This window comes from Silene latifolia, chromosome 7 (genome assembly GCF_048544455.1).
Source record: "Silene latifolia isolate original U9 population chromosome 7, ASM4854445v1, whole genome shotgun sequence".
In the NCBI taxonomy this organism is placed as follows: Eukaryota; Viridiplantae; Streptophyta; class Magnoliopsida; order Caryophyllales; family Caryophyllaceae; genus Silene; species Silene latifolia.
The window spans coordinates 43,585,862-43,610,479 of NC_133532.1; the positions used below are offsets into that span (position 1 = coordinate 43,585,862).

At 35.6% G+C, this 24,618-nt stretch overlaps 2 protein-coding genes across 2 annotated transcripts; one reads left to right on the top strand and one right to left on the bottom strand.

Annotated features, from left to right (window-relative positions):
- The first annotated feature begins 4,517 nt into the window (after positions 1–4,517).
- LOC141591043 (GTP cyclohydrolase 1-like) lies at positions 4,518–8,279 on the top strand. The gene is made up of 2 exons (XM_074411507.1): positions 4,518–4,870; positions 6,913–8,279. Exons 1-2 carry the CDS (start codon positions 4,678–4,680, stop codon positions 8,064–8,066), a joined length of 1,347 nt encoding a protein of 448 aa, XP_074267608.1. The 5' UTR covers positions 4,518–4,677; the 3' UTR covers positions 8,067–8,279.
- A 1,183-nt stretch (positions 8,280–9,462) lies between these two features.
- On the bottom strand, positions 9,463–12,867 carry LOC141591044 (kihadalactone A synthase LFS-like). The gene is made up of 7 exons (XM_074411508.1): positions 12,601–12,867; positions 12,370–12,473; positions 12,149–12,207; positions 11,754–11,810; positions 11,451–11,496; positions 11,259–11,338; positions 9,463–9,604 (listed from the first exon to the last, which is right to left on the bottom strand). Exons 1-7 carry the CDS (start codon positions 12,743–12,745, stop codon positions 9,529–9,531), a joined length of 567 nt encoding a protein of 188 aa, XP_074267609.1. The 5' UTR covers positions 12,746–12,867; the 3' UTR covers positions 9,463–9,528.
- Between the last annotated feature and the right edge of the window lie 11,751 nt (positions 12,868–24,618).

Sequence of the window (24,618 nt, forward strand, 5' to 3'; positions counted from 1 at the left end):
GCAGCCACTCGTGCTCCATTCCCGACACGCAGGTCCACCTCACCCTTTACGAGGGGTTCGATGTTTCGGAGCCCCTGCACATGATTACACAGATGAGAACCACAACCAGTATCTAGTACCCAAGTTCCGTAACTTGCGTGGTTAATCTCAATCATATGAATAAAAGTAGAAGAAGAAGACATACCAACGGGTTTAACGCGACCGCCTTTATGTCCTCATGGTATACGGGACATGTACGCCTCCAATGCCTGGGTCTTATGGCAATGGTGACACTCCATGTTACCATCCTTGCTCTTTGTCGCGCCTGATGAGTTGCTCGACTCACCAGGCCCACTCTTACCTGAACCCGACTTCTTAAACTTCGCCTTACCTACCGCTAGGTCTCGCCTTAGCTTTGCCCTTACCCTTGCCCTTGTTTGACACAACGAGAACATCCTGTTTCATGCTCCCACCGAACTTCATGTCCTTCTGGCCCGCACGAGAAGGAGTGCGAGTTCATGGGGACTTTTCTTCAAATCATTCATATAGTAATTCGCTCTAAAGAGCGCAAAACCATCGTGGAGTGAATGAAGCATGCGGTCAATAACAATGTTCTCGCTGATCTTACAATCAAGCGTCTCCAGCTTCTCGACATTCTCAATCATGCTGAGAATGTGTGGGCTAACTGGTTGGCCCTTCTGGAGTCTCGCATCAAAGAAGCGAGTGGTATGCTCATAGGTCACGATTCTCGGTGCTTTCGAGAATTCCTTTGTGAGCGTGGTGAAAATCTTGTTTGCACCATGGGCTATGAAGCGTTTCTGCAAATTGGGTTCCATTGCAAAAATGAGTACGTTTTTAATCGCACCCGCTTCCAAACAGAAATCGTTAAACTTGGCGATCTCATTAGCTCTAGCCGTGGGACCTGGGTTTGGCGGGATGGGCTCTATTAGATATTTGAGCTTCCCGTCAGCGGCGGCAGCATTCCGTAATGCCGCCTCCCAGTCCGCGAAGTTTGATCCATCATTCTTCAGTCGAGTAGACTGATTCATCTGATTCATGAAGATCCGAAGCCAGGACTCACGGTCCAATGTGGCACTTGGCATTGGGTCGTTAGTAGGACCAGCTATTTCGTTATAACAGTTTAATTGATCGTGTTCTACACTGAAAAAGGAAGAAAAACAAAAACGAAATAAGCAACTCATCGAGGTGATTTAAGTCTATTTAAAATTCATTTTAACGTGTAGACTCATTGCACTTGCATAATTGATCTCCCTCAAGAATGATACAAGTGATCCCAAGACTCAATTTCCGTAAATTGATAAGCCAACTGTTTAGCTAATTCTTCCGTAAGAACTCTTGGTCGATAGATTTCCGTAAATCCTATCTATAGTCCACCATAATCACAGGATCGTACGAGTGACCATAGTGTTGAGATAAAATAGGTCAATCGGTTCCAACTTACCCGACGTAGAAGGGGTCATATTATGCCTACCGACGAAGAAGGGCTCATTGGAATTTGACCTACAAAGACCATTCTCAATTTTGGTTTATACGAGGAAGATCCCATCAACTTAATTTTAATTCATTTTAAGTGAACGAAAAACTAGCATTACGTGAATGAATTAATTTAGGTGATGGCTTAAAATCGTGTGACATATGAATGTCATAGAAAACTAACGCGTGACCTCTATATGAGTAAGTTTTCATGCAATTATTAGGTGGTTTGGTTTTAGGCGGAAAATGATGCATATTATCGTTACGAAAAATAAATAAATGAATGCAATACGTAAATAAAATTCCTAGTGTGGCCTATCCTAGTAAAAAGAACATAATACAACTTTGGAATCCACCGTTGGACCCGAAAAGCTTGTCTTGATGTTCCATCTTTGTCCATGCAATGAGTGAGCATCCGGTTCTCCATCTTTGGTCTTCTCAAAAATTACAATTTAAAATTTACAAATATAAACCTATTTACATTCTAAATACAAAAACTGTAATTACAAGTGAAAAATCCAAAACGGAGATACGAGATCTCAAAATACAACCAAGACCGTGTTCCATCATTACGGTAACACGTTCTACTAAGGCCACACTAAGTTACAACTATTTGTAAAAATGAATAAATACGTAATAAAAGGCATTCAAGGCATTCAACAAAAACGATAAACAAAATGCATCAACTAAAACAAATTTATTCGTGACATAATTCCGTAATTATGTTAAATTTATCCAAACCACCTTTTAACGATTAAAATTTATGTGATAAAACCGCTTCTATCGGTTTAATTTTAATCTAATACAATCCATTACTTTAAATACAATTTAAAATAACTATATGGTACGTGAGTGAACCGTTTCACTATCAAGCGAGTGTACAACATCCGTATGATGTACAATTTATGGCCAAAAGAGAATTTAAAACAAAAAGAGAAAAATTCAAAGCTGCCAAAACAAAATCCCTCGATCCAGGGACAAAAGTGCTCGATCGAGGAACAAAAAGGGCTCGATCGATCGAATCGCTAGTCGATCGAGAGGTATGCCAAACAGAAAGAACTCGATCGACAAACCGTGGTCGATCGAGGACTTTATCAAGATCGCTTTCGATCGAGTACGAGGACTACTCGATCGAACAAGTGGGGTTTTAAATGCAGGTCGATCGAGTAAAGCGGTGCTCGATCGAATGAAAACATCATCGAAAAGCTCTCGATCGACAAGGAAATGGCTCGATCGAGAGGAAAACATCTTTGAAACTTTAAACCCTCGTGAAAACAGATTTGTCGAAACAAAACCATTGCAAATTTGATCTAATTCGTATAAAATTAAATCAACAAATTTGACAAAACTTAACATATTGCTATAATCTCAGTATAAAATAACAATATGTAAAAATAAAACGAAATCAAGGTCAGACATGAACAAGCATGTCACGGTTTACAAAAACGAAACAGCCGTGTATACATGGCACGGTTTTCGAGACAAAAAACAAAATCGTTTCAAATCGATTTATGAAAAATCACAATGAAAATTTACGTGGCCTCGCTCTGATACCACTTAAAGGGAAATATCCGTAAAATTCCCTTAATTTTAAGGATTATAACGTAAATATAACATGTGATTTATGGTCATAAACGAAATACAATAGAAAACGATAAAGATTAAGAATCAACCTCGGGTCCTTTGATGCGCGGCGTAAAGAACAGAAATCAATAGAGATTTCCTCCTAATCGTTGCACCCAAGACCGTCTGAGACTATGCCCTTGTGCTAGAAATGCTCTCTAATTGACTTGCAATATCGAGAGAGCTATTGTGAGGTTATTCGATGTGAGATCTAGAGATTTCAGAGAAGAATGCTCCGAAACCCTAATTTCTGAGACAAATGAATTGCTTAGGTCAAAAGGAGAGAGGCTCTCTCCTTTTGTCTTGTTCGGCCAAACCGAGAGCCCAAGGGGAGGGAGTGGGCTTTCACTTCCTCCTTATTCTAACTCGTAGTTCAAATTTAAATTACTAAAATGTATATGACGGGTTTTCAATTATAAATCGTCATCGGTTATCGGTTATTAACGTATCAACTAGTGACATGACTCAGTCGATATATTAATACATGTCCGACAAAGACAATATTGTATAATTAAATAAATTCAATATACATTAATTAAATATAAATCGTTTATATTTAATTTACGAATTAATTGCTTAATTCGCCTTAGCCATTATTATTTAATCCGTATTAAATAAAATATCTCAACATCACATTTGACTAATTATTAGTCAAATAACTCTGATTAATCGCTTAGTCAATTATTGGCATCAACATGATCAGTATTTTCATACCGTCACATCTCTCAAACGTATCCTATAGGTGTGACTTTTAGGGACCAGTTGATCACCGCCATCTGTATGACAATAACGTCAAACTTATCTAGCAAGCCAACCGTTGTTGATAAACGTGGACCAACTGATAATAATACAAAAGTATACCCTTTGATCCTTTTAGAGATTTGTAAGTCCTTGCACTAACTGTAAAGGACACCAGCCCCAACATTGGGATGAAACTTCCTTGGACTTATAAGACGGACCCTCTCTCCTCCATGCGAGTGAGGCTCATGCTCGATAACGGAACTTATCATGGTATCAGAGCCCATGGTCGAAAAAACTAAAAACAAAGACCCGGACATTAAAAATAGAAAAAGAAAAACTAGGGTAGTAAAATTGCAGTTGGACAAAAGACTTAAAAAAAATCCAATCTGCCTAAACAGGGACCTCACATGTGAGGGGGAGTGTCACATGTGAGTATGTGAGTATCCCACATTGGAAAAAGAGGGGAGAGTTGTCTATAATATAAACCAAGGAGTTACTCCACCCATTGACAATTGGTTTTGGGATGGAACCTTCTTGGACTTATAAGTCGGACTCTCTCTCCTCCATGCGGGTTAGGTCCAGGACCGATAACGGAACTTATCACGCTAATATAACGATACGAGGCCAAGCCGAATGTTTTGAGATCCCTAATTTATATTCTTTTCTAAAGAAATTGGAGAAAGTAAGTCTCTTGTAAGTTGTAAGACTACCACAAATTAAAATCACGAAAAATAATTTCTAAAACGCTAAAACTAACAAAAAGAGAAATAAAAATATCTCATATATGAATTAGCGTACTATAAATAACAAGCTTGACTAGCACTTGAAACACAACATCAAATGGCGACTATGGAAAACTGCCATTGTGATGTTGAAATGGAGAATACAATCAAACTGGATTGTGGCTTAAAAAAGGAGGAAATAGAGGAGGCTGTTAGGGTTCTTTTGAAAGGTTTGGGTGAAGATATCGACCGTCAAGGCCTCGTCAAGACTCCTCATCGCGTTGCCAAGGCTCTTCTCGACGCAACTAGAGGTCATTTTCCTTTTTTTTCCATACTATGTATATATTGCTCACATGTATCACTAAACGGAGTACAAAGTACTTTATTAAGGCAAATTCTTGTTTAAGACTGATTTAAGTTAAGACGACACTCACAATCGATTTATATAATGTTAAAATTGAAAAGTGGTTGTGAGAGGTCTTAAGTACTCAAGACTGTCTAAGTTCATAAATTCAGCTGTTGATTCAACAGTAATGTTGGCTAACATGAATCAATCTCCGTTATCATCATGCCTTGAACGCAATGTCGCTTTAGATCTCTCTTCACCTAAGTCGGGAGCTCTTTCCTTCCATGATGGGTAGAAGGTAAATGCCTTTGTGTGTATTGGGTTTATGTTATATGCGGAGTAGATGATTTTGGTTTAGGATTTCTGGTGTAGATAATCAATAATAGTAAGCTCATATCCAAAATTTTTGAGAGTGATATTAGTATCCTACCCGATTGGATATCCAGTTTTTCGAGTTAGGAAACGAATCAAATATCAGATCGGGTTGGATAATAGGATACTTTACTTAGCAACCTTTTTCTGATACAAAGTGAGTATAATTAGACACTTTAGGCCTTGTTATTTTGGACTTAATTTCAGTTCTTATAAGTTTAATTCAGTTCAGTACAGTTAAATTACGAAGAGTTTTGTCAAAAGCTACCTTATATTTATGGTATTTTTGTAAAAACACTACCTTATATTATTTTTCTTGCTTTAGACTACCTTTGTTTTATCTTTTTTTTTGGGTAAAAAACCACCTATTCAAAGGATCCGGCAAGATTTGGTCAATTTAGCGACATTAACCTATCTCACATGACTCTTCTAACATCAAACAATAATGACCAATTGCGTCCAAACTCCATTTTAGCTTCAGATAAGCAAAATTTATGCTTTCGTATTTCAATAATAACCACGAACATCTACTAAAGTTAAGTGTAAGTACATCATGACTTCCCCAAATCGGGCCTCCGCAAGATTAAAGCATAAAAGAGTCATTTGATATAGGTTAAAGCCAAAAAACTGATCAAATCTGTCTATACTCTTAGTGTAGGTAGTTATTGTCTTATTGACCAAAAATAAAGAAAACAAAGGTAGTAGAAAACAAAAAAAAAAATAATATAAGATAATATTTTTACAAATACCCCTAAATATAAGGTAATTTTTAACCAAAAAACCTCAATTATAAATATAAAAAAATTCTTAATCTAGCGACTAAAATAAAGACCCAATGCTCAATCATGTCCCACCTTTATGTTGTATTGTTCTTGTAACCGCTACAAGAGAATGATGATTTAGCTACTAATTTAGAAACTGCCCAAAATTCAGTTGCTAAATATATAATTTAGCGACTAATGTTGAGACAAAAAATATATTAGTCTCTACTTTAGAGACTAAACTAAAATGGTAGCTAGTTATGTCTCTATTGTAGAGACTAAATAAAGAAGGTAGCAAATTTAGTATTTAATTTAAGTTTTTAAAATACGGATATTTGCCAGTAGCTAAGTACGTAGTTATTATAGAGACAAAACAAAGCGAGTAGCAAATTTAGTAGTTAATTTAAGTTTGCAGCTATATAATTAAGTTATGGAGACAAAACAAAGTGAGTAGCAAATTTAGTATCTAATTTAAGTTTTCAGGTACGGAAATACGTTGGTAGCTAAAGTTAATTTTCATTGTCATGTATTTTTTATATTTCATATAAAATGTATTCCAATGTGAAATGTACTTTTGAATTATTATTATTATAATCTATTTATATTATTATAACTATTTTGAAAAAAGTAATTTATAACTCATATACGGAACAATGACTTTTACTTTAAGTAAATATTCATCACCCAAATAGTCATTAATCCTTCTTTGCCTCAATGATTAGAATGTGACTTTGATCTCCATTATTATCGCAAAAGTAGCTATTTCACATTTAGTAGCTGATAATTAGTAGCCAATTTCGTAGCAAATTTAGCTACACGGTTTTTAGCTCGTACCATAAATACCAATAATAAAAATTACTCCGTACGTGTGTAGGTTATAAAGAGAACGTAGATGACATGGTCCAAGGAGCCCTATTCCCAGAAGCAGGACTCAATGACAATTATAAAGTGGGCCAAGCAGGAGGAGTTGGAGGTTTAGTCATAGTACGAGACCTTGACTTATTTTCACTTTGTGAGTCATGTCTTTTACCATTCCACGTCATATGCCACGTAGGCTATGTTCCGTCTGGTCAACGTGTTGTGGGCCTAAGTAAACTCTCTAGAGTTGCTAATATCTTTGCTAAACGTCTTCAACATCCTCAACGCCTTGCAAATGAAATTTGCACCAATTTACAACTTGCTATTAATCCATCTGGCGTTGCTGTTTTTCTTGAATGTTTTCATATTCATCCTCCCGTAACCGAGTCGTCGTGGTCCCTTGGTACGGCTTCTGACGGATTTGTTAAGGTACTTGTTTCCGCTGGATCAGGAGTTTTTGAGGATTGTAGTAATGATATTTGGAGCGAATTCTTCCGTTTAATGAAATATAAAGAGGGAATGGTCGATAAAATGACACGTGGTATGCGATGGTGTCCGTTAACCGGAGTTGAAACTGTGAAATGTGATATGGTACGTGCTGTCGATAAAATTATTAGATTGTTAGGTGAAGACCCGTCAAGGAAAGAGCTAGCTGCAACTCCCGGCCGATTTACAAAATGGTTAATGAACTTTGAGAATTGCGATATAAAAATGAAGCTAAACGGGTTCATTTCTAATAAGAATTCGGACATTATTGTGAAAACAAATGGTGTCGCGAAATACAACAAAAACAACACAATCCATTATGAGATGAACTTGCCATTTTTATCACAATGTGAGCATCACTTGCTTCCTTTTCATGGGGTAGTGCACATAGGGTACTTCATTGTTGAAGGAGGAAGTCCAATTAACAGGTCCGTTGTTCAGAAAATTGTGCATTTTTTCGGGTTTAAGCTTCAAGTGCAAGAAAGGTGCACTAAGCAAATTGCTGAAACAATTGCATCTTTGGCTGGTAAAGATGTAATAGTTGTGGTTGAAGCTAGTCATACATGTATGATTTCAAGAGGAATTGAGAAGTTTGGGAGTAGTACTGCTACTATTGCTGTTCTTGGTCGGTTTTCGACCGATAATGAAGCAAGAGCTTTGTTCTTGGAGAGCCTTCCAACTTAGAACACATTTTTCTGATTGAATAATACGGAGGCTTTAATCCAAGTGCTCGTCACAATGGTAGGTTACCTGAATAAGTCAACTGATGTTTGAGCAATCGTTGCCATCTTTTCTTTTTTTCTTTTTTCTTTTTCCTCCAAATGTCTGTATTGACTATTACAATGGTCATTACCTGAATAATATTTTGCTCTTAATTTTTAAAAATATTTATCATGATTATATTTTTGTATAACCATATCAATTGTTTTCATTAATTTGCTCAATATTTTTATATATAATCTTCGAATCCCATTATTGAAACTATCGAAAGAAGGAAAAAAAAAATGATAACTTAACAATTATATATAGGCTCGTGTTGACCTTGAATTCGGCTCGAGCTCGGGTTAAAGCTAGGGAGCATGGTAATGAGCTCATTTTTTACAAATTGAGCAAGGTAAAGCTCGAGCTCGGCTCAGCTCGTAATCATCCTTACTCAAAATCTTTGGTTTCTGGATGCTGAATCCAAGTGATTGCTAGAGTCATTCTAATATTAGAGTGGTTTTGGACGAATCCAATAGCTTCAATAATTTTACGTCAACATTGCTTTTATGCTCTTTTGATTCGAGTGTGAAGCAGATTCGAACGGTACAATCTTCTATAAAATTTGGTGACGACTTCTCTAAATCTTTATTTCGATTCGTGACCCTTACTTCGAGTCGTTATAGTCGGAAATCAAAACCAAGCCGACGTGGCGTGTCCACAATATATGATTTTTATGTTGGTTAATTTGTTCAATTGTCTTCTTACTTTATTATTAAAATTTTATGTATGTAAAATGGCTAAGAGAACCGTGAGTTATTTCCCACTGATGGTGACATTCATTTTTATTGAATGAACAAGTTGCAGATTTGTACTATAAGAAGTTTGAGATGAGTGAGCTAGTTAATGTTGATTAGTCGACAATTTATCCTTTTTCGTTTAACTTAAGGTCACTTCTTTTGGGTTTGTATTGTGTTTTGAAGGGAATGAGTTCCCTTTGTATTTACATTCACGTTTTCATTTGGTTGGTTTGAATTTCTAAACACGTTTTACCTTGGTTTTTATTTCAGTGACTCTGCGCTTTTCTTTTACCTAAAAAGTTTTAAAATGTTCATATTTTCAATGCATGTTGCTTGATTTATTTATTGTAAAATTGAGAATGTTTACATGTAAAATATTGTAATAATTATTTCTTTTTAAAAAAAATATTAATGAGAATAATAGAACGGAAAATTTGAGAACCTCGATGTCATAAGTTTCTCAAAAGGCACAACTGCTACCATTTTATTATTTTAAGGCATCTTTGATACTTAAAATGACAAGGAGTACACAAGATATGTTATTTAAATAAGTTAGGGTCGACCTTCTATGATTATAACGCCATAAAATAAACATAATTAATTTTACAGCTGCGAAAAATAAAAATAAAAAAATAAATAAACATAATTTAAGTAGCAGTAGCATTTGCAGGTAAAAGTCTGAAACGCTCTTCAAGGTAGTCAATAGCTCGAATTGGAGGAAATCTGCAATCAAAGATAGAATAGAGTTAGTAGTTTTGATGACCAAATTTTTAAGCAAGTCTTGTGACATTGACTCATAATAAACACAAATTCTTGTTTCAGACGGATACTTTTCGTCTTATTTTTCAAACCGACATATGTGACCATTTTATAGTTAAATGTAACCACAATGGTGTAGGTAGTGTTACAGCTTATGGTAACTGGTTTTTCAATAGTAGTCACATTTAACTGTAAAATGATTACAAAATCTCGTCTTATTATTTCAGACCAAAAAAACCCGTCTGAAGCAAGACGCACTACATAATAAATTACTATGAGACTAAAGGTAACTAAAAGTTGTAAAATAGTTAAAAAAAGATAGAAAACAAAGTAATACATGGTTTTTTAATAACTTATACCTTGAATAAATCACTTTTTTAAATCTTATACCTAAGATAACTTTCTTTAAAATTCTTATATCGAGAATAACATTTTCTTCCAAACTTGATACCAAATCTCAAAAGACGCTCTGAATTGACAATCTTATCCTTACTAATTACACATGATGTTCCTTTCCCCAGCTATTAACCCACACATCCACGCTTCCCACCACTAAAAACCATCAAATTAGTAAGGGCAAAATCGTCAATTTAAGGTTTTTTTTTTTTTTTTTTTAAGATTTGGTATCATGTTTGGAAGAAAATGTTATTTTAGGTATAAGATTTTAAAAAAAAAGTTATCTTAGGTATAAGATTTGAAAAAGCGAGTTATTCAAGGTATAAATTATTAAAAACTCTAGTCTCTAATATATATGAAATATAACAAGATTTATAGATACTACGAGTAATATTTTAAAAGGAGTACCAATTTAAAAGTGTCACAAGTATTATAAAAAAAACGATCTTACTATAATCTATAAGTTATTATTATTATAAGACCATCTTATACATTTTAGGATTTATTCATTGAAGAGTTACAAAGATCATCTTATATACAAAGATCATCTTATATATAAAGTTTTTAAGTTAAAGATCATCTTATACCCAGTAAGTGGATTATACATCCGATGTACTACCACCAGTTTATACTTTCTGAGCATTATAATAAAATTTTTGAGCTTTGTTTTAAAAATTATGAGTCTTATTATAAAGTTTCCGAGTTCATTTACTAAAACGTTAAGCTCAAAAAAATTACAATAAAACTCAAAAACATTACATATAATACTTGCATAAATTTGAGTTTTGATGGAAAAAAAATTAAAATCTAAATTATAAACTTTATTAAGCTCAAAAAATATACACATATGCTCAAAAACAAATAGAGTTTGAGGTAATAAGTTCATAAAAAATAGAAAAATACTCAAAAACAAGTAAAATCTGAGGTAATATATCCGATGTCACAAATTCTTGTTTCAGACGGACACTTTTGGTCTTATTTGTCAGACGGATAAAATGTTGCCATTTTTTAAGAAAATGTAACCAATTAATTCACAAAATGTTATGACTAGAGGTGTCATTTTTTACCCTGAAAATGATGTGAACAATAATGGTAACATGTTATCAAAAAATAACAACATTTTATTGTAAAATGATGATATGTTACCCGTCTTATTTCAGACCAAAAACAATGGTTTTAAGAAAAACGGATCAATCCAATGTATATTCCTTTTTCTCCTTACCTTGCGGGATTTGAGTCGCTGCAACAAGTTTCTAGGCACTGAACCACAAACTCTTCGGGAGGATCAATGAAGAATGGTGCCTATGTCATAAAAATGATTAAAATTAACATAAAAATGATTATAATGTTAATTTTTTATTTTTTATATTAAATATCAAAAGAGAAAAGATAAATACAAATAAGGAAATATTACAGAGTATCGTTCTTTCTCGTTTAGTTTCACTCTATGCAATGTTGATCTGTCAAAAGTTAAAATGTCATACATGATAAGTTAGAATAAAAACTAAAATGAAGACTATTAAGGCTGCCATATTTATATGAAGAATATAGAATATACAATCTCCATTTCATTTTTAATATCTTATTTTCTATTTTGGGAGGATTTAAGAAATTTGGGTAAAATTACAACTCTACCTTTTTAATCATGAAGAAGGGGGAATGTCATTTTTAAAAGTGGAATGAAGGAAGTATTGTTTAGTAATTTGGTGAAATTTACCTGAAGTTACCATTAGTCCACCTCTCCATCATGTCTCCAATGTTGACAATTAAGGCTCTGCGCGCGATTACATGTGAGAAGGTGAGAGTAACGTAGTATGGCCAAATTTTGTTTAAGACGGATATATCTATTTTATTGTTAAAATGAGTTAAATAATACTCATTTGTATTGATAAGACAAAAATTTGTTTCATCTATTTAAATAGTCTTGTGCTAAACCCGTTTTAGCTCTAAACAAATAATTTGTCTAAAGGGTGACTAATTAATGAATTGATTCCATTTTAAAAATTCAAGCAATGCAAAAGGTAAATTTATTTTGTTAGAAGAAAATAAAATAAGTGTAAACTATTGACTGAAATTCTGAGAAGTAGGGAGTAAATTAAGACTTGGACTCACCCCTCAATATGAGGAACATCCTCCCATATACGTGGTTCACGATCTCTTTCCCGGCAAATCTGAAACATCAACCCAACAAGTGAATGAGGAATAGGTAATATTTACTTTTTATTGGTTTTTACAAGGAATAATATTTTAAATTTTAATCCAATGGAGGGAGTACTTTTGATTGATCTTTACATGTACAACTATGTAACACAAATTCATTTAGGAGAACATGCCTGTAATCCAGGAACACCATCAGTTGCAAGGAGAGCCATCATCCCGAAATCTGAATGAGCTGAAGCACCTAATATGTCTTCATCATTTGACCCACCTAAGTCACCTGAATCAATGTTATGATAATGTTATATTTCTCAACTTATAATTGACCTTTAAGGAGCAAATATTTTTCTCGACGGAGAATTATGTCCAACAAATCCAAATGGGATGGAGAAAGTAATTAACGGGACCTGGGTAACGAAGAAGGGTAAGGAATCCCATGGGCGAGTCCATAAATCCGTTGTCCTTGAGAAACACGTCGTCCATGCCCAAGGCCAGAACAACCAACGAAAGCAAACTTCTTGCCGCTCTCCTTGAGATTTTAAGACACCACATTTTGGGTTACAAAGCTGTATATGAAGTAAGATGACTCCAAGATTTAAGATATATAGTCTGAAACTTACAAAGCTGTTCTATGATATGTTTCCATGGTAGACCTCCAATTTGGAAGTAGCTCTATTAACATAAATAAAACAAAATATATTAGACTTTAGAAACAATTTTGGCCTTGGACCAGGGACGGAACGAGTAATGAAATTACTAGATAATTTTTTTAAACTCAAAATGTACCTTACTATTGAGATGGTCAGATGGGATATTAACGATTTTAATTAATCATGCATAAAAAAAAAAAGATCAAGCATAACACACTTAAATACTTTATACCGGTGAAGATAAGTAAAAAAAAAAGTATCTTGACATTTAAATACTTTATATCTATAGTATAAAACTTTTTTATCAATCAAATACTTTTATACTATGATCGATCCCATGACATTTCGTTTGGTAGACAACAGATCTGCTACCTGCGTTATATTATTTTCCGTTGTTTAATTTTATTGCATTTAATAATATTTATCAATTCATCTAGGGCTATAACCCTAGTAAAATAAGGCTGGTTCCGTCTTGCCTTGGACCAAAATGAAATATTAACACTTTTATTCATTTGTGAAAATTATTTTAATAAAACGTAAAGAATCTCTTGAATCACAGGGAGTAACCATCAATGACAATGACTAGCTAGTACTATTAGTAAGTTTATAAAAGGGTCCAGCTCGTCCCTCCTCTGGGACGGTTCAGGGTAACTGACCCTGACCCACCACCGGGTCGGTCTATATTACCTTCAGAAGGCCATTGGTTCAGCTTGCCCACTTCAGAATCAAGTGGACCGATGTAGAAAGACTCCTTGGAATCACCTGCCAATATTTAGAGAACATTCATTTTTGAACGTCACATAATTAGCCAACATATACGGGGTAACATGTTCATTATTCATGTGTAAAAATGGAAAGTAATGAAGAGAGGAAGGCAAGCAAACCTTTAACTGTGGCTGAAGGGTCAAGTTTTTCAGTATAAAGTGCAGTATACCCTCTATTCTTGCCTTTCCTGTCCAATTTCATCTTGTCATCAAGTGGAAGTGAATAGAATTTTCGAGCTCCATCAAATAATTTATTCAGCATATCTTTGTCAATGCCATGGTTAACAATGTAGAAGAACCCTGTTTCAACACATGCCTACGACACACATTTCAAAAACAAAGTCGACCATTGTATTCTATTAGAAGAAAGGGAGGAATTCATAAAGGAAATCGTGTTATTGATAATAGTTCGTTCGTGTCTCAATACCATCGATAGCTATCGTATATATAGACTCGAAACTAAATCTAAGATCTCCTATTAACGATTATCCCAATTTGTCATATTCGTTACGTTTTTATTATTTCTGGGAGTTAAAGTTACTCCTATTCAAGTTAGTTATTGTCTTTTTCTCGTCGGGGTCAATTCAAATATAGAAAACTATTGACTGAAGTGGAGCTTATTTAGTTTATGCATACGATATTGTGTTAATTAGGATACACAAAGAAAGAAGAAAAAGAACGTATCCAAAAGGGTAGAATAATACACCTTGTGAATCAAAGCAGCGGTGGAAAGGCGGTCAGGGGCAGTTACGTCAATTATGGGAGGATTTATAATTTGAGTTTTTTGTTCCATCTTCTTCCTTTGTGTTTCACTTATCTTCACTTTGATGTCTTATATTTACACCTACAGTATGGACAGTCACAACTCACCAACATTATCTATCTATACAATATAATTAAAACAAATTTCCTCAAGTCACATGGACAGCGGACGAGATCCAAAATGTACAACTCTTCGTGTTCCTAATTTTTTAAAAAAATGCCATAGAAAATTCAATTAAGTCAGCAAACGAGATCAAGATTTCTGACTTCATGATCCGGGGGCAGGATCAGCCAAAGGCAAGGATCAATTATACAGCCTACCTCTTATGCCCAACTGATTTATGTCGGATTTATTAATTAATTACTTTTTTACTGAGAAATTAATTCTTCGTCAACACTTTCATCAATAGGTATATCTACTCCTTCATTACACTTTTATTATACATTTTTCCTTCAAATTTTATCACATAATTATTGTTCCCTTTTAAATTTTTTTTTGGTAACGAGGAACATCTCTCATTAGCAGCCTAGGGCGATACATCTTTGAGAGATCAATTCCGGAGAGATACGCGACAGCAGCACGATAAGCCGGCACTCTCTTTTAACAGACCCCAAAGGTCCCCGTGTAATAACCGCATACTGTCCATACAGAGAGTCAAACCCCGGAGCTCGCAACTTATGTCATTGCATGCTTTGAGGGTGACCCGCGCTCCACTGCACTCACAGCGCTTCGTAAATTTCGTGAGTAAAAACCTTAGTTATTCAATAGGACCTTAACTTTTCTTTTATTTAACGGTAAAGTTGGTAATTCAACACTTTTCCTTAAATTTTTCCAAAATAGAAAGGTAAAAATGGGATGGAGGGAGTATTTGATTTTTTTTTTTTATTAGATAATAAAACTAGATTGATCCTCTAAGGTAGGATCAACATATCTCATCCTTTTGAATGATAGGGGTAAGTTGAAGCCACCGACTTTCAAACCACTTTGAAAGAGTTGGACATGACTGTCCAATAAAAGCCATAAAGTCGTCAACTTTATTGGCTTCACAAAAGCAATGTTTAATTATCACTTCATCAAAGAACTGAAGATCTAATTTTACATCCTTGATAATACTAGAAATTTCCCAAGAAATTTTCCAACTACTACTGATTGAGTTGATAACACATAAATTATCACCTTTTACAATTAGCTTCGAGATTCCTAAGTATTTAGCTGCTAAAATGCCTTCTTTTAAAGCGAGAGTTTCAGCAACAAGAATACTATTAGATTCGCATTTTTTTGCTCCTAGCAAAACGACTTTACCATTATGATCCCTTATAGAATATCCTAGAGCAGCTTTATTACCATCTATTTTTGATTCGTCAAAATTTAGCTTTAGAAACCCATTTTTAGGTTTCTTCCACCAAATTTCTTCCTTACTAGTAGTATTTCTAACCGGCACGTCTTTATCAGGATTGTTAAGATCCTTATGTCTAGTCTCATTCCGAATCTTGATGTTATTATTACATAAAAGGATAAGTTTGTTGATATTAAAATTAACATCATTAAAAATAATGTCATTTCTATAGAACCATCCATTCCACCAAATAAATACAATCTTAATGAAATCGGCTTTTGGAATTTAAATTTTAAGATGATTAAGTTTCTCTGTAAAGTTCTGACTTGCAATATTATCGTATATTGCCAAAAAATTGTTAAAGCTACTGATATTCATGTCTTGGATGACTGATGCAATCAAGGAACACTTGAAAAAGAAATGATCTCTATTTTCAATTGGATGATTGCACAAAACACATTGAAGTGGGACAATTATATGATTTCTTAGAAGCCTACTTTTCGTAGGGAGACCATCTACACAAGTTTTCCAAAGAAAAAATTTCAATTTTGGAGAGACATTTAGTTTCCAAATCCAGTAAAATTCACATTTGTCAATATTTATATCGAACAAGCCTTGTGCTAACCATGTCGTTGTTTTGGTGATAACTCCAATTTACCCCTCATAAATCAATGCTTAAGACCACTTTTTGTCGCTCCTTAGCTAGCTCAGTATGTCGCTTTAACTGATTTTAGCTTAATCCGTGTCACTCCCACCATGCCTTGCACATATGGAGTTTTCGAGCCATGTTACTTGCTTTTGTTGACCTTCTTGTAGGTACCTTGCTCGAGAGCTCATGCGGGACGGAGTTGGAGCGGGATTTGCTTGAAGAAAGGAAGGAACAAGGAGGAATTACAGCCGAGGGAGCTAATCACACCCGACCGGGCATCTCTATACCCGACTAGGAACAACTATACCCGGCCAGGTATCTCTCACCCGTTTGGCGATTTTAGTGTTTTTAAGCTTACTTTAGCGTTTTACCTGACCGGGTGAAGTTTGGCCCGACCGGGTACAATTTACTCCCTCAGTAGCAGTTTTCGTCTTCTCTTGTATTTTCACCTACCTTTTTATACTTCATATAAATAGCTAATTTTCCAGAAAATTAGGGATCTAATTCTAACTTGTGAAGGAGATTTGTAAGGTTAAGAGAGGAAAACTCAAATCCTTTTGTAACTTGTTAATCATTCTTGATCAATCAAGATTATTGTTATTGTTCTTACTTTGTTCTTCATTATTATTTATCCATCCCATAGTTTGGTATTACTTCTTTCCTTTCTCTTTTTCTTCTTTGTTCATCAATTGATTTCATTGCTTTCTTTTAGATCTCATTTTGCAAGTAGTTGTTGGAATTTGTTGTTTGTTGCTAGTTTAGTCAAAATTTCTCTCTTGTTTGTTGTTTATGCTTTTAATTTTAGTCCTCCTTATAAAGCTTGTGCCTTTGATTTGATTTGATAAAATTTGTTCCTTTTTGAATTAATTCATCCTACTCTTAGTTTAATCATTAGACTTCCTTATTTCCTATAGTTATTGCATGTTTTATCGTAGAATTCATATTATCACCATGTTTATTGTCAAAGCATCCAACTTTATTAATTGTCTTGCCACAACAAACATGATTAGTAAGTAATCTATTTACTAGGGTGTGATTAGACCCCAACATGAGTTGTTCACCTATTTGATTTCACTTAGTTAGTTGTTAAAAGGGGATTTGTTGGGTTAACTTAGGGGATTGACTTGTTATTGCTCCATGGAGATTGTAGTTGACTTTAGACCCTTGACCGTCAATGGGAGTTGGCTAGGTTTGGAGTTGATGCGCTTTATGTAAAGTAGTTGCCTACTTGAGTTGAACCCGGGAGAGGGAACTTGAGAAGGGTACCTTTAGTTATTGGTTTGAAATCGACCCTTGGGAGAGGGAGTGGGATGACCAGGGATTATCGCGAGTCTAATGATTTGAGTCTTGGTGAGAGGTGAGCGGAAATAGGTTAATTTCGGTGAGCCTCGACCCTAGATTGGGATTTTGATCCATGGGCCCGGTAGGGAGTTGGATTTATAGTACTAGTGTCCTATTGTGAACCCGGGAGGGAGACAATAGGCGACCTAGATGCGTTCCTCCCGACATCTACCCTTTGACAACTAAATAACGGAATTGAATGGTGAATCACGAGTGTTGGTGGTTGAAGTCACGTCCTAGTCCTCTCATTTATCGATTAGAGCCATATTCAATCACTTGTTTCTCGATCTTACACTACTACAAATACAGGCAACTACAACGGCCCTTTAACAACGCTTATTCACGAAAATTATCATAAGACGTTGTAGAATGGATGGCGCGAATTTTACCAAACTTAATTACAACGGTTATGTGTTGTTAACCGTTGTTATGGTTTTAACAACAGGTCATACTTTCAAAACCGTTGTTAATATAAAAACTAATAACAACGGTTGAATCTGTAATATATTTTAACCGTTGTTAATAATTTGGCACAAAATTAGTGAAAAGTAATTACAACGGTTTTTTTAGAACCCGTTGTTATTAGGTTGTAACAACGGTAGTAGACTGAATAACCGTTGTTATTAATGTAATGCAAATCTTAAGAACAATAGATTGCTTTATTCTGCTATACGCTACAAAACACAAACACAAGCTAATACTGCTACTATACACAAATATCATCCTCCATTCCTCCCTGATCGTCTCTCTGTCTTCATCTCCGTCACTGTTGTCACCGTCTTCTCTCCCTCATCGTGTTTATCGATCAGGTATATATGTTTCTTAGCAACGCTTATAGATATAGGATTTTTTGGGTTATTATCTAATTTGTTGATAATTTAGCTTAATTGCTTTCCTGAATTTCGTTTATTTGTTTGCCTATTATTGGATTTTCTGAATTAGTTGCCTATATATTACGAATGTAGAAAAATGACTCGAACTTGGATGATTGATGCAAATATGAGTGACCGCAACTATAAGGATGGTTTAGCTGAATTTTATGAAGTCGTTTCGAACAATTTGAAAGGTTCTTCTCGTATTGCATGTCCTTGTGAAAGATGTGGTAATATTAGCTATATGGCTTTTCCGGACGTTAAAATACACCTAGAAAAGTGGAGATTTAGTCGATCCTATACACGTTTGATTTTTCATGGGGAGCCATTATTAGAGGACGAGAATAGCTCTGAAAAAGATGATGTTGAGGTACACGAAAGGCTAACTGATGATCCTGAGTTTGCCGAGTTTTTTGAGTTGGAAGAGTTGGAAGTAGAGAAGTTGAATGTTGGGTCTATAGATAATGAAGAGAATGATGATGAGTCGAATGCTTTTGAAGATGTAGGTGATGACACTATTAATTGGGATGACCTTAACACCATGTATGAGAAGTTGTGTGAGTCTGAAGCACCTCTGTATCCTGGTTGTAAGTTCACAAAAATATCGGCTGTGGTGAAGTTGTATAATATCAAGGGGGCAAATGGGGTGAGTGACACGTGTTTCACTAGTTTTTTAGCCTTGATAAAGGAGTTGCTTCCAGATGGTAATGTTCTACCTATTAAGACATATGAGGCAAAAAAACTAATAAGAGGAGTGGGTATGAAATATGAGAAAATACATGCATGTCCAAATGATTGCATATTGTATCGGAAATTATATCAAAACTTAACCAATTGCCCTAAATGTTTGGAGTGGCGTTATAAGGATAAGGAAGGGATCCCGGCTAAGGTGTTGTGGTATTTTCCATTGATACCAACAGTCATAAGGATTTATGCGAATCCCGATGATTCAAAAATGTTAACTTGGCATGAAACAGGAATAATAAATGATGGAAAGCTAAGACACCCGGCAGATGGTATGCAATGGAAATCGTTCGACGCTAAGTATCCCGAGTTCGGCAATGAACCTAGAAACTTACGTCTAGCGCTGTCCACTGATGGAATGAACCCACACGGAAACATGAGTAGCCAACATAGTACTTGGCCAGTAGTGTTGGCTATTTATAACTTACCTCCATATGTGTGCATAAAAAGAAAGTATTTGATGTTGTCGTTGTTAATTTCCGGCCCTAAACAACCTGGAAATGATATAGATGTCTATTTGGAACCTCTTCTAGATGATTTGCGAATGTTGCGGGATAGTGGGATAGAAGTATTTGATGCATATAAGAACGAAACTTTCAATTTGAGAGCGATGTTATTGTGTACTATATCTGACTATCCGGCTTATGGCGACCTTTATGGGCACATAGTTCATGGGAAAGAGGCTTGTCCATTGTGTGGGGAGGATATCGAGTCTGAATACTTGAAGTCTTCTCGTAAGTATGTGTATATGGGAAATAGGAGGTTCTTGTATCATGACCATTGTTATCGCAAGATGTAGAAAGCATTCAATGGAAGACAAGAACTTCGTCAACCTCCTAGAATTTTGAGTGGGCATGAAGTTTATCCGAAAGTAAAGCATATTGAGATAGATTATGGGAAGAAGAGCGGCTCTAAATTTTCTACTCGTGGGTAGATCCATATTTTTTTGATAAACTTCCATATTGGCCTGACCTGGAGGTCATGCATTGCCTCTATTTCATGCACATTGAGAAAAATGTCTGTGATAATATTATCAATACCCTTCTGAATGTTCCTGGTAAAACAAAGGATAACGCCGCTGCTAGGGAAGATATGAAAATAATGGGTATTAGGCTAGAGTTGGCACCACAGAAGAGAGGTAATCATACATTTTTACCGCCAGCAGCTTATACCCTTTCACGGAATGAGAAAAAAGAGTTCTATGCATGCTTGAATGGAATTAAAGTGCCCCGTGGTTATTCGTCGAACATCAAAAGTCTAGTGTCGATGCAAGACCTAAAACTCACCGGGTTAAAGTCACATGATTGTCACACTTTGATGCAACAATTACTACCTGTGGCTATTCGTTCCATTTTACTTGAAAAGGTAAGATATGCTATAACTAGATTCTATCTCTTCTTCCAGTCCATATGCAAGAAAGTCATCGATCTCGATGACGTGGATTCATTGCAGGACCTCGTTGTAACCTCTCTTTGTCAGTTGGAAATGTATTTTCCACCCTCTTTCTTCACTATCATGATTCATCTGACCATTCACTTGGTTAGGGAGATTTTGTACCTTGGGCCCGTGTACTTGAGATACCAGTATCCTTTCGAAAGATTGATGAAAGTCTATAAGGACTATACATCTAATCGGTATCGCCCGGAAGGTTGTATTGCTGAAAGCGCTATTTTAGACGAAGCTCTTTCATATTGTTACGCCCATCTCTCCCCTGAGGAGTTAATTGGCGTTCCTAAGAATCGTCATAGTGACTGGATGACCGGAAAAGGTATTAGGGGCCGGGTTGAAAAAATTGTGACACGTGAAATGTTGCATTTAGCACATACGTATGTGCTAAACAACGAAGATGAAGTGCAACCTTATATTCAACAACACAAATATGAGCTCAAATATGATCACCTAAAAAAGACCGAGAAGGGGATTGCAAACGAGCATACGAAGACGTTTGCAGAGTGGTTTAGAAATATTGTCTTAGAGTGTACGAATCAAACTGGTGATGACATCTCTCCTAGGTTACTACGTCTTGGTTTAGGTCCAAATGCCAGGGTCACCTTTTACAGCAGTTTTGTCATTAATGGATATACTTTTTACACCCGCGAGCAAGATGAGTTGAGCACAATGCAAAATAGTGGTGTGAGTTCTGAATTTGAGGCAATGCACTTTACTACTTCAAAAGATAAAAAGCCTATTTGGGGAAAAAGCCTTTATTATGGTGTTATTCAAGAAATATTGGTACTAGATTACATTGATTTCACAATGCCTTTGTTTCGATGTAACTGGGTTGATAACAACATCCATTGTGTCCGAAAGGATAAGATGGGATTTACGTTGGTCAATCTGGGTAAGGTTGGCAATAATAAGGATGATCCTTTCATAATGGCATCCCAAGCTAAACAAGTGTTCTATGTCACCGATCCTATGGATAAGAAGTGGTCTGTTGTACTGTCTATAAGGAGTAGAAGGAGTAGTCCATCCGATAATGGTGATGATGATCAGGATGTCGTTTTTGAGCGAATGAATCACTCTACCACTGTATCTTATTTCGACGATGTTGACACTGATCATGAGGACACTGAAAGCATCTATATGCGTGATGACCATGGTGAAGGTATTTGGGTTAACGAAGAAACTATGATATCCAAGAAACGTCTCCGATCCTGAGATGGTTCATAATGTAAGTTATTACTTCCTCCGTTCTCATATGATCTACCCACTGTAACTTATAATGAAATAGTAGCTTTTATTTTTATTTTTATTTTTTAAATAAATAAATATATATATACCTTCCTTTTAGTTTTTTTTTTTAAATACCTATCTCCACTTAACATATTAGTAGAAGGAACTGCATATTTAATACAAACGTACTGGAAATCTTACAAAATCACAGGGTTACACATTATCTTTATTTAAGTAGCCTTTTCATACAGGCCCACGACACTGCTTATGATAGGCGGATACAGACACACACAGTTTGACACTCAACAATTAACACATGATGTTGCTTGGAAGTTTCAGCCACAGACACGGACACATTTTTTAGGGGTTTTAGGGGTACATTGCTTGGAAAACAGCCACAACCTGGTTGTAGGCATCGACGCTTTCTCACCTGGCCGACTGCTGCCCATCAATGATGGTCGCATCGGCACTTGGACATAGTCCACGGTATTCTTCAGAAGCTCAGCATCCGAGTCTGTGGCTACCTAGAGGTATGGTTCGAGTGTTGACCTATTCGGAGCATTCCAGTCGTTCCTGCCATGGCCTCTGAGTTGAAACATCATGTCAAGCTTAAATGCTGTTTCTGCATGTGCAGGTGATGTTCCAAACTGAATGAGTAGACTCTCTTTGAATCCCCATGGCCCCCATTGTGGCTTAACTTTGCTGACCGAGTATCCCAGCTCAATAAACTTATTACTCAAAGGATTAAAGCTCTTGGCAGCAAATTTTCCATTGTCTATATCTATGTGGCCTGGGGCATTCATTAGGACACAGTAATATGGACGACCAACATTTTGAGTCATTTTCAGACAAGTAATTTGATGGTTTAATTTATTTGTGAGTTGTGGGGAGCTAATGGGATGCCTCTTTTCTTAATTTATAGCAAGTTTGAGATGTGTTGTATGTCTTTAGCTTTTGGTAGCTTTAAAAAGCCAATAGAACCAATGGTCATTGTTAAATAAAGATTCCCAAATTTGCATGGCATGGTAAATCCTATAGATATGCAGTATGCATGCATGCTGGTGTTGTCTTACTTTTTTGATCTTATTATTAGATGTGGATGCTGTTGTTGAAATTCTTTGAATAATGTTGCAAAGATATAGTGCTTTTCACATAGTTAAAGATGTATGTATTATTACAGTTTGGACTGTAATGGAATTACAGTAATTTAAAAAAAAAAAGGTTCAACAATAACAACAGTTATATTTAAATTACCCGTTGTTAATACTTTCAACAACGGTTATATTTACATCACCCGTTGTTATTACTATCAACAACGGTTATAGTTACATTACACGTTGTTATTACTTTCAACAACGGGTGTAGTACCCCTACCCGTTGTCATTGATTTTTTAGACATATTTCATTTTGGCGCAAATTTGGTGAAAATATATTACAACGGGTATATTTTAACCGTTGTAATAAAGTTATGACAACAGTTGACTTTTATTGACCCGTTGTTATTAACATATAACAACGGTTTTGTTTTGAGGACCCGTTGTCAATAGTTTGTCTTAATAAAAAACTAATTTACAAACACATACAGCATACAACATACCACACAAACACACACAACACCAGTTCAACCGTTGGTATCCTGAGTTTATTATTCTCTCTCTCCCGCTTTCTACATTCTCGTTGCCTATTGTCGCCTTGATTTTCGACGCCCAGATTCCGTTGCCTTCCCTTATCATCCTGCTCGTTCTCTTTATCATCATCATCATCATCATCATCATCATCATCATCATCATCATCATCATCATCATCATCAGGTATGTTCACCTTAATTTTGTGTTTCGTCATTAAAGTTTTAAGATGATCATCTTTTTTCATTTTCATGCATCTATTTGTTTTTCGTCTTCTTTGTTATCTTTATCATCCCGCATCATCTACTTCACTCCTCTTATTAGGGTTTAGGATTTTAGAAGCTCAAACTGTTGTTTTAAATTTTCATTCCTCTTTAGGGTTTTAGATAATACTCTGCATGACGTTGTTAAGTTGTTCATTTACTATTTCATTCATATTTGGGTTTTAGGATTATCATCGGTGAAAAAAAGAAAAGAAGTCAAAAGAATAATAAGCGTGGGGATGATAATAAGCCTGGTGAGAGGGGTGCTACGAAGTGCCCGCAAGCCCTTGCAGCTATAGCCGCTAAAGAGCCGCTTAAAATAACATGGAGCTCGAAGGGTTTCCCTACTGGTCCAAATGCGGGGTTTTTATCCAGTTGGATTGGATGTTGCACAAGACAGTTTGTGCCTATCCATTTAGATGATGTTAGAAATTTGAATCCAAAATTGGCGGAGTTATACTTGGCTCGTATAAAGCAAGCCTTTGATATTGCCGATGAATGCCATGATAAGTATTTAATGCAGAAGGCAGGGGGTGTCCACAGGCAGTGGAAGTGTGACGTTGCTAGGGATTGGTTGTATGTGGATAAAGCAACGGGGGAGATGCGTAAGAGCCCACCGGCAGACAAGTGTCCCACCATCAGTCAGGAACAATGGGATCTTTTCAAAGCGATGAGAACTAGTGAGAAATTTCAGGTTCAATATCCTCGCCTTTTAACGATTTACCTATCATTTTTTTATATA

Coding starts and splice junctions, on each gene's coding strand:
- LOC141591043 (XM_074411507.1), top strand. CDS start 4,678: ATGGCGACTATGGAAAACTGCCATTGTGATGTTGAAATGGAGAATACA. Junction 4,871..6,912: donor TCTTCTCGACGCAACTAGAG/GTCATTTTCCTT, acceptor GTACGTGTGTAG/GTTATAAAGAGAACGTAGAT.
- LOC141591044 (XM_074411508.1), bottom strand. CDS start 12,745: ATGTGGTGTCTTAAAATCTCAAGGAGAGCGGCAAGAAGTTTGCTTTCG. Junction 12,474..12,600: donor TACCCTTCTTCGTTACCCAG/GTCCCGTTAATT, acceptor ACATTGATTCAG/GTGACTTAGGTGGGTCAAAT. Junction 11,811..12,148: donor GATGTTCCTCATATTGAGGG/GTGAGTCCAAGT, acceptor AATCGCGCGCAG/AGCCTTAATTGTCAACATTG.